General features: G+C 45.7%; 1 protein-coding gene across 5 annotated transcripts in view; it reads right to left on the bottom strand.

Annotated features, from left to right (window-relative positions):
* Positions 1-10525, bottom strand: part of COL4A6 (collagen type IV alpha 6 chain) — a 310397-nt gene that overhangs the window by 15031 nt on the left and 284841 nt on the right. For 3 of the 5 annotated variants that reach the window (XM_008072174.1, XM_008072175.1, XM_021706003.1), the window contains 10 exons: positions 9225-9395; positions 7918-8061; positions 7362-7487; positions 6684-6865; positions 4678-4741; positions 3952-4026; positions 3377-3484; positions 3176-3283; positions 2501-2572; positions 2051-2176 (listed from right to left, as the gene is read on the bottom strand). In XM_008072174.1, coding sequence (XP_008070365.1) covers positions 2051-2176; positions 2501-2572; positions 3176-3283; positions 3377-3484; positions 3952-4026; positions 4678-4741; positions 6684-6865; positions 7362-7487; positions 7918-8061; positions 9225-9395 — 1176 coding nt within the window. The remainder of the gene's footprint in view (positions 1-2050; positions 2177-2500; positions 2573-3175; positions 3284-3376; positions 3485-3951; positions 4027-4677; positions 4742-6683; positions 6866-7361; positions 7488-7917; positions 8062-9224; positions 9396-10525) is intronic. The other 2 variants (XM_008072176.1, XM_008072177.1) reach the window with 1 other exon arrangement.

Below are 10525 nucleotides of genomic sequence, written 5' to 3'. Positions count from 1 at the left end.
CCAGTTCTGGGCAACAGAGTGAGACTACAACTCAAAAAAAAAAAAAAAAAAGAAAAAGAAAAATGAATAATTAAATGATCAGACAAGATTTGAAAACAAAAGGAAACACCCCTGTGCTTCTATCCAGTCCCCTCTTCCCTATATCCTGTGAAAGAAACCATATCTCTGCAGGCTTGGCCTCTGCTTTGAGCCCTTACTCTGAAAAGCTGTTCGTTTTCAGAAATGAACAGTTTGGCCCAAATCAAAGGAAAAAGTAAACACAGAAACAGCAGATGTACCAATTCAAAATGTATCAGGAAATGAATTAATGTATCAATATAGTTCCTGAAAAACATACAAATATTATACAAACATGCACATGAACAAAGTGCTAGGAGGCCTCAGGCAAGTGATGAGGAAGAGAACATTTTACAAATATGATTCCCCCAGGTAACATGTAATAATATAACAGCCAACATTTCTTGAGCACCTACTATGTGCAAGGCACTGAGCTTGTACATATATTATCTCACTCCTTGTTGATCACTCAAAAAACTTATGAAGTAGATTCTATTATTATGCTCATTTTACTCATTTTGGACTGAAGAACAAGTAATTTACTTGTACAAAATCATAGCTAGTGAGAGGCAGAGCTGGAATTTGAACCCAGCTAATCTGACTTCAGAGCTCATAGTCTTAACCATGATGTTACACTGAATTCATTTCCTGGTTAACATTGACTGGGATAAACCAGGGGTGCCAAAAAAGTATACACACATTTTAAGAGATGTTATCTATGTATTCCTTTTTGAAATTAAATTGAATTACAGTAGCAATGTGTAGTATGATGCTTGCTCAAAAGATGATGTTAATCAAATGAATGCTAGCATCACCATGTGATAGGCAGGACAGTCAAAGAAAATGGTGGAACCATAGTTGTCGTTTGAGGAGCATAAGACCACTTTGAAATGGTATTTGAAATCTGAGAGGGTTGTGTAAGTACAATAACAATGGAGGCGTGAGTATCCAACAGAACCTCCAACACGTCTAACAATTGCACGCACTTGTGATATGTTTGAGACGCATGGTACTGTGTGTGATGTGCACAAAGGAAGAACCGGGAGGCCTTGGACAGCAACAAGTCCTGCAGTAGTTCGCCATAATCAGAAGTGTCTGGACATTGATAGTTACCACTTTGAGCACCTCTTGTAATTGCAGAAGTCAAATGTGATTTGTATTCATCTTGTGTTATCAGTATATATTGAGTATTACAATTTTAATACAGTTTTTTTTTCCTTTCTTAAAATGTGTATATATATTTTTTGGCACCTTTTGTGTATGGTTCTTTAGAATATTCCTGAGGAAAAGTTGAAGAATGAGAATTCATTCTCACTTTTTAAAAGGTGGGGAAGGACAACTCCCTTGGGTCCCCTCCCACTGTGGGAGCTTTTCTGTCCTCTCAATAAATTCTGCTTTCTCAACTTAAAAAAAAAGGCGAGGAAAAGGAGGCTTAGAAAGGGACTTCAGGCCATGTTCACTATGTTCTCAGCCAGGGGCCAAGATCAGGGTAGAACCTGCTTTCCTGTAAGCCCAACAAATCCTAATTGAGTGCTCACTGTGATGCTGTCCCGGGGAGACATGTATCCTCTTAGTCTAGGGCTCCTTCCTGCTGCCACACTGTCTTCCCAGGGCCCTAGGAGTTACATCCACACTGGACATTAAGGAAATTCTGGCCATCCCCTCGCTATGTGAACAAGCCCTGTCTCTCAGGACTGTTAAACTCAGGCTCTGGCCAAATGTGCAAGAGAGGCCCTGAAGTTAGTAAGAAAGAGCAAGAGGGAATCCAGAGGTTAGAGGAGACTTGGTAAACTGCTCCCTGATACCCCTCACAGCTAGGCATGGCCTTTCCTCTCTTTTCAGCAGCCATTCCCACTGGGTTCTGAGACTCCCAGAGATGTGAAGACATGCACAGCTTAATCCTGTGAGTCACATGGCCCTGATGAAACCCAAACCTGACTCTCCCAGCAAGGCCTCACTCAACTTCTACAAAACCTGGTTTGGACTCACTTACCTCTACTGCCTTTCTGTCCTCTCAAGCCTGGCTTCCCTGGAGCTCCGATGACAGTTCCTGGAGATCCCCTCTCCCCTTTGGGTCCAGGTAGACCAGCAGGCCCAGGCACACCAGTGATACTGGGTCCTAGGAGGAGATTCATGGGGAGGGGACCGAGCTCAGTGAGGGTGAGACCATCATGCCTAGCTCATTTGCCTGTGGCCTGAGAAGCCTGCCCAACAGATACCAGAGGCAGAGCACTGAAATAGCAGGAAGGAGAGTTCATTCAAGTAGAAGGACAAACCCCATCCTCTTTTCTCCTCATATCAGAGAACCTCAAATTGGAGACTGGTAAGAAGATCTATGAGCTCAAGGATATGAAATACACCACAGTCGAGAGTTCATGTCGAGACCCTGCCGGGTTTCTAGAAGAGCTGGTGCCCTCCTCCTTGCCCTTGGGGTCCTCCTAACCTGGAGTGCCATGGGTACCCTTGGTGCCTGGAAGCCCATTCAGTCCATGCAAACCAGGAAATCCAGGGAAGCCTGAAGAGAGAGAATATCAGAAATGGTTCCAGCAACTCTGAATCAGTAAGGGTCAGCAAGAGGTAGCTACCTCCCTTCAAAGGCATTGCAAGGTCCTCATTTTAAAGTCCTGGTCTTTCTTGAGGTATTACTTAATGCCCCAAAGGAGAACAGATCACCCTTAACCTACACCCTTTGCCCTAGGTTCTCATGACTCTTACCAGAGACCAATGCAGCTTTAAGAGTAAGGTGGTAGCTAGGTAGCTAATTGAGTATCACCAAGAAAAACTCCGAGTGGCAATGACAAGACCTTGAGTTGCCAGTGGCCAGAGATTGGTTCCAGAAATGTGCTGCCCAATCTCTAGATCAGGGAAAGGCTGCATATGCCAGGGCAACGACCTTGCTTGCTCACTCTTCTCTTCATGGATCCCATGTTCTTCTCTTCCCATTCATGCTTGCCTGCCTTCATGTCTCTTGATTCTCCTTTCCCATTATTCCTCATGTGGCCCAATGACCCCTTAGGTATGGCTTAACTCTAGTAGTGCCTTCTAAGATAAAGTAATTACTGTTATTTATTTGAGGGAAAGACATCGTTCCCCGCTGCCTGCTCCTAAATGCACATACCTTTGGGTCCTATTAAGCCAGGGGGTCCCAGGGGCCCAGTTGCCCCTGGGTGACCAGAGGGACCTGGAAGTCCTGGGTCTCCTCTTACACCTGCAATTCCTGGCAGTCCTAAATGTGAAACCAAGGCAGAAGTTCAGAATGGGATAAAGCTGAAAGCTAACCCCAACTCTTTCAGAATAAAGTTATCATATGGCATGGTACCTGGGGAGCCAGGAAGGCCAAGGTCTCCAGAAATACCAACTTTTCCATTTTCACCCTTATTGCCTGGGAAACCCACATCACCAATTTGCCCATATTTTCCTTTTGCACCTACAAAATAAAAAAAAAAATTGCTGAGTGATCAGGTCACATTTTCAGCAGTTTGTTCTTCCATGGGAAAGTGGATTCTGAACTGCTGAGGGAGCTAGATCCAATGAAGAAACTCTGAAAAGGGTAGTGGAAGCTGTCTTCACAGTTGAAAGGTGCCTTCCAATTGAGAAGTAAGTAAACTTGTTCTGAGTGCCCCCCAGAAGTGGGAGCAATGGGTGGAAATGTTTGAGAAGTACAGTTGAGATAACAATCTATAAACTAAGGGAGTGGATGCCATTATCCCAAAGATCTTTGCCAGCCTCTGAGTCTTGAAGGAGGAGTAGCCTGGTTTGCATGGGAAACTTGTAGGTTGACTTATTCTGCACTGGATGGAAGTCAAAGAACTTGGAAACTGACCTCCAAGATTCCTTCCAATCCCCGGTTTTGGGGAGTCTGTGAGGCATGAGACAAAAATATACCAACCTTACCTTTAAAACCAGTTTCACCACGTTGTCCCCTGGATCCTGGGCTACCAGAAATTTCAAGCATTTGGCCTTGATCCCCTGAGGATACCAAAACATTGATTAAATGGTCAGGAGAATCTATGGCTCATTTTATATCCAGATCTTTTGAACATAAGACTTTTTTCAGATTTAATGTAGCCAAAGAAGTCCCTTGACAAAATTATCCATTGAGTAAAAGGTGACCAATCACCATTCAGGAGCTGGGGTGCTACCAGGCTACCAGCATGAAATGCTGTTATATGCAGCACATCTCCACTGGGAAACACATTCCTAGGTTTGATATGGGTAGAGAAGATGATAGGTGGGGCCCTAAAACATCACCATAATGGAAGAGTGATGCCAGCAAGAATGGGAAATATTCCTTCCCAGCGGGCTGGGCTCATCAGAGGAAGAGACTGGAGCCAAGTTTCTATGCTGCTGAGTCTGGAAGGCAGATGAGTCAAACCACAAAGCCAAAGGACAGCCTTTTTCTTGGCTCCATGAAAGCCATGGAGAAAAATCTTGGTAGATGCCACTGCTTATTGCATTGTCTTTGAGAAACAAGGGCTACAGAGGAGGTTTCGCCACAGAGAAAATGCAAGTCAAGTCACTTACCCTTAAATACAGTCCCCCCAAAGACAGCCCTAGGCTTGCTAGAAATCCACTTTGCTCTTAAAAAAACACACACATTAAAAGAGAACAGATTCTTACCTTTTGAGCCTGGGAAACCAGATGTTCCTGGGAGTCCAGGAGTCCCTCTGAGACCCTGTAAACCCTTCAAATCAATACGGAAATTATTAATTTTACCTAGAACTCAGGACTGCCCACCTTCTTACTCCCTCTCCTCTCACTGAACCACTGCCTGAGAGATGTCTATCATGCACTCTGTGGCAAGAGTATATTGTATGTGTATGGAGGGTACATCCTACAAATGGGAAAGTGATGAGCAAAGGGCAGAAGCCCATACTTAGAGTTTGTAGGGGAAAGATTCTTATCTGCAGATTAATCCTTTTCTTGTCAGTCATAACTTCCCATTGCCCATTAAAATTGGAAACTTGAAAAATCAAAGTGTGATTGCTCTAATGAATCTCTTAGAAAATACAGAACATGATAGTTAAGCCAGGCACTCTTAAGTACTCTGCAGACAGTCGGCTACCACCACCCTTGCTAAAGCTCTGGAGCCATCATGGGTAGGATGAAGTGCTGCTTTACCATGCAGAGCTAGGCCTATGCCATAAGTTCCACGTGGAACACAAGGTCTTTCTGCCACCAGGTAGCAGGCTGTACGTGTGCAGGTGCTAGTCTGAATTTGGGGAAATGTTATCATTTTCCAGGAAAAGCTGTCTTCACTAGCCAATATCCAAAATGCTCTCTGAGTCTGGGAAGTGGACATGTCAGCTGCCATCGGTACAGTTCTTCCCTGGCATCTGGGATGACTAGCTCACTTTGAGATGTACACATTACTCAGAAAAGACACATGCTACTTAGTTCTTTGGTCAGGAGGTTGAGTACTGGGCTGGGTCACTGTGTTCACTGGACCACTACCCAGGACACCCCCTCCATTCTGCCTGCTTCCTTGTCTGGTTTCATCCAGCACATTGCCATATCTTCTAATCGTGAGTCTCTAATCATGTTGGGACTCCTCCCAGAATGCCCTCCCACTTTGTTTCCATCCCTCCTAGTATGTGAGGAATCAGGACTATTCAGTCTAAAACTATTTTGCAGTTGCTTCAGTGGTGTGTGTGTGTGTGTGTGTGTGTGTGTGTGTGTGTGTGTGTGTGTGTGTGTGTGTGTGTTCTCGCCACCAGATGGCTTGACACATTAGAAGAACAGGGACTTTTCCTGCAGGGAGCATAGGTGTTCTGTGACTCAGTTCACATTGGTCCTTCGATACTGCTACCATTTTTTCACATTGGTCCTTCGATACTGCTACCATTTATGCAGAGGCTGCCATGTGCCAGGCACAACGTTAAGTGTTTTACATGTATCATCTCATTTAACCCCTTAACTGTCTGAAGGACATCTGAATATTATTCCCATTTCTTTCAGATGAGAAAAGTGAAGTTTGAGGAAGTTAAACATGTGCACAAGGTCACAGGGCTAATGAGTCATGGAGCTGAGGTTCAAATCTAGGTCGGACTTATTGTTAAGCCTCCTATACCACCCCACCTTTTAAGAGCCCAGAAAAGCTGGACTTGAGTCCTAGCTAGTTGCCCCTTTGCAGAGCTTCAAAGACCTTTCTATTAAAACATCAAGAAGTCTGCACTGAATTTTCAGGAAGTGCCCAATTCAATGTGGAATGCTGGTGGTGGGGTGAAGAAAAAAAGTGTGCAAGGCCGTTGTTGTTCTTAAGCCCTAATAATCTCACTGAGGAAGTCAGACCCTCACAGAAGCACTGGAGATTAATGTCAGCAGTGAGAAGGGTAGAGTGCCAGCTCAGGGACTCCCAGAGGAGATGATGCCTGAGCTGGGGCCTGAAGGATAGGCAAATATTGGGCAATTGCAGAAGAGGCAGGAGGCTTTGCCATGTCGGGGAGATAATGTGACCATAGACAGAGAAGGGTGGGATTTCAGAAAATGGTGGGAAGGCCTGTCAGACTCAAGAAGAGGATGTCCTGGGAGACAGGGCTGGGATCAGGAAGATGAGCAGTGGGGGCATGTCCTCCTTTGATAGAGACCCTTCTCTGGTAAAGAGACAAAGATTTGGGCTCACTTACACTTTCTCCTGGCATTCCTGGGAAGCCTGTGATCCCAGGGGACCCTTTCAGGCCAGGTAAGCCCCGTAGTCCTATGGAGCCAGGGGAGCCTGGCCTCCCAATAAGTCCTTTGATAATGCTAGGGAAGCCAGAAACTCCAGGCAGGCCTGATGGCCCAGGGTGGCCAGAGTCTCCTTTGTCACCTGGAAAAGAAGCAAAAGGCCTTGGAAAAAGATTCTAGGCAAGAGAAAACCTGCTCACTAAGATGCAGGTGTCCTGGGTCAAGGCTAAGTGCAGGATAAGGGGATAGTTGGCTTAAGGGTGGATGTGAAACAGGAAAAGATGCTCTCAGCCTTACGGGGCATTGTCAGGACCACCCTAGCTCTAGCACTGGGAAAGCAGTTCAGTGCTCAGGGCCCACTGTCTACCACCCCTCCCCCCCAGGGGTACCACATTCTGTGGTTGAAAACCTTTGTTTCACAGTGGCAATGACAAATGGCAGTCTCAATGTCCAGGAACTCCTCAGACCCAGGTAAGGCAGCCTTCTTGGACCCCTGCTGCCAGCCACACCACTGCTCTGGGGGTGGGGTGGGGGTGGGGGCAGGGCTTGTACTTCAGGGCCTTTACTCAGGACGCAAGCCAAGTTTGGTTATAAAACCTTTCTTTGGCATTTCTCCTGCCTGTCCCCTGCCCCAGCACCTCTGGGCCCAGGAAATCCATCTGATCCGGCTGAGCCCTGAGAGCCTTTGTCTCCTTTGAGCCAAAGGTTTGGCACAAGAGGTCTTGGACTGGGTATTCCAACTGGCCCTGGATCGCCTCTGTCTCCTGCAAGGATGGAGATTGGGAGATCAGCGTGAGAAAGAGAGCTTAGACACAGGGTCAGGCAAGGACTGACCTTTCATATCATTTCTTCAGTACTCTTTCTGGGCCCTTCCATCTTCTTCCCCACCTCCATTCCCCCAACTTTGCATTTCTGTGTATGCCCTCTCCTTCTCCAAATCCAAAGTCCACCAGCAACTTTAGACCTTACTCAAAACCCTCCTCCATTGATCATCTGCTACTGAAATACACACACAGCCCCTAACATGCAGTGTTAACTCAGAAGAGATTCGTTTTTTTGGCTTAAAATGACTTAATTCAGAAGCCCCAAATCTTATTATCTAACACAGCATTGGTACAAACCACAGGAATGACAGAGTAAACAAACAAAATATACATTGAGAAGCATGTTCCAGAATTCAATTCCCCATCTCACCCTTTTCACCAGGACTACCAGCCTGTCCAGATGGTCCTATTTTTCCGATAGATCCTGGAATTCCCTTTAATCCACTTGCTCCAGGAATACCAGGGAGACCTGGCACCCCTGGAAAACCTATCAGTCCAATGGACCCCTTCTCACCTGTTGAGAAACAAGAACTTCTATTATTATCCCCATTTTATAGACAAGAAAATGAAGGCTCAGGGAGGTTACGTACCATGAAATGGAGGCTCTGAGAGGTTAAATAATTTGTCCAAAGTCACACAGCTAATAAGTTGCAGAGAAGGGATTCAAACCCACGTTTCTCTAATTCCAAAGTCTTAGTCATTACCAAACTCTTAGCCATTACACATTATACTACTTCCCTGATTATAGACATGCATCACAAATGAAGGAAGAAGTGAGCCCCTCTCTTATGATCGGCCAAGCTAGAGCTTATGTGTGACACAGATTAAAAAAAAGTCTAGGCTAGGAGACTACAAGAGGGGCTCTGGTTTGACTTTGCTGCTAACCAGTTGTGTGACTTTAAACCAGTTACTTTCCCCTGTTTAAAATGGAGATGCTTCTTGCCCAACCACTGATGGCTATCAGGGCATTTACAGAAAGTGAGAACTTATGGGTATATTCCCAGTAGGGGGATTGCGGGGTCACAAGGAAGGTCAATTTTTAGAACTTTTAGGAATTGCCACACTGTTTTCCACAGAGGATATACTAGTTTACACTCCCACCAACAGTGTAGAAGTGTTCCCTTTTCGCCACATCCTCTCCAGCATCTGTTATTTTCTGAATTATTGATGATGACCATACTATAAGAAAAGGATTGAAAGTGGTGGGAAACTGCAGGACGGGGGTGGGGGGATGGGGGGGAGGGATTGACAGGAGTTGATATCTGCCTGGGGAAGGGGGGCACATCTCATAGATATGGGTACCTGCACGGTGAATATTTGTATACCTAGCCCTGAATTGTACCCCACAATTTTAAATAAAAATAAAAAGAGGAAAAATAAAAGTGAGAACTGTCAGGTTCTGGGATAGGGGTCATGCAAATGAGTAAATCCAGCATGGCTGTTGCTGCCCTGGGTTTTACTGACCATAATATTCAGCATAATATTCCACCCAGCAGGCAGTGAGGACTTACCTTGGGTGGGGGTCCTCCTTTAGCACTAGTCTTATCCAACTATCTTGCCACAAAAAGCTTTGCTCAACTCCCTCCCTGCTCCCCATTTTTGGGCAGAAGGGGCATGCTTGGCAGCTAAATGCTCCTTTGGGCTCCCACTGGTCACTTCACTGATCACTTCACTTACCCTTTGGGCCTGGGAGGCCTGGCAAACCGATACTCCCTGGCAAGCCTGGACTTCCCAGCAAGCCAACTAGCCCCGGAGATCCAGGAAGGCCTTTTAGCCCAGGCAGACCTCTCTTTCCAAATGATCCAGGGGGACCTATCTCGCCTCTTGAACCTTTCTTTCCAGGATGTCCTGAATCAGCACGGGAGAGAACACAGGACAGCTGTCAAGTGAAGCTCTGCCAGATCTGGGCCACTGCCTATTTCCATAGCTTCTGGCTGATTGACTTGTTAGGCTTTATAAATGGTTTTTTAACAATGGCATATGCAAACTGCTAAAAGGTGGAGTTCTTAGTTGGCTGAAGCATCAGCAGCTACTACTGAGAGTGCCACACCAATGGCTATTCCTTCTAGCATGGCACAGTAGCTGGTGGGAAGATCAAACCCCTTCTGATTATAACTTTTTCTCCCCTTATGAATGTGGTTGACACTTTAGCTTCTGAATGGAGCTCTGGGAAGCCAGGGTGGCAACTGGGCTCTAGTTTCCTAGTACTTCCAGCCTGAATCACGCCACAATGGCTGTTTCCTGAGCCAATCGGTGAAGTAGAGGTTAAAACTGAGCTGTTGTTTCAGCCTCCCAGGGAGCCTTGAATACAGGGCTGCCCTTTTAATCCCTTAAGCAAGGAGTTAAGTCAGCCAGTTCCTTGGCATTAAGGCTGAAAGACCCCCTAGAGTCAAGTACTGTAGAAGCCTACTAGGCTCATTTGGTCTCCTAGGTATTCTGAGACTTCTTTCACCATGCTTTAAAGTTGGTCAATGGGATTAACCTCCTGAGCTGCTGCCAAAGTGGAATGTTCAGGTACAAAGCAAGGAAATTAAAAAACCAAAGGATTAAATCAATGACGACAGAAGTATTTGGGCCCCCAAGGACCCAAATGAATGGCTGACTTGGCTTTCTATGGATTGAAAAGCATCAAGTAGCTGCGAGCCCCAGGATTCTAATGGGAGGCTGTGAAGGGGACTTTGCAATAAGGGAAGGAAATTCAATGGAAGCCAACCTCACAGCATGAGCTCAGGGATCCCTGGCCTGGTAAACAAGGCCATGTTATAGTGTAGAGTCAGATAATTCCCTGAGTGGCAAAGCCAGTGGGGGTGTTATTCTGTGAGTTTGTATGCTGTGTTTTCTCACATAGGCAGCCTATGTGAAGACTCCAGAAACAAATAAGGACAAAGGAGGTAAAAAGGATATTAATGGCTCTGTAAATAATTCAGCTTCAGTCATTTGACCAGGAGTAAATGAGGGTTAGGGGGGTAGGGGGGTAG

The sequence above is a fragment of the Carlito syrichta genome, unplaced genomic scaffold, assembly GCF_000164805.1.
Source record: "Carlito syrichta isolate Samal-C Ts95f unplaced genomic scaffold, Tarsius_syrichta-2.0.1 Scaffold314870, whole genome shotgun sequence".
Taxonomy (NCBI): domain Eukaryota; kingdom Metazoa; phylum Chordata; class Mammalia; order Primates; family Tarsiidae; genus Carlito; species Carlito syrichta.
Note: the sequence above shows the minus strand (reverse complement) of the source record. Positions and strands in the feature narration are given on the sequence as shown.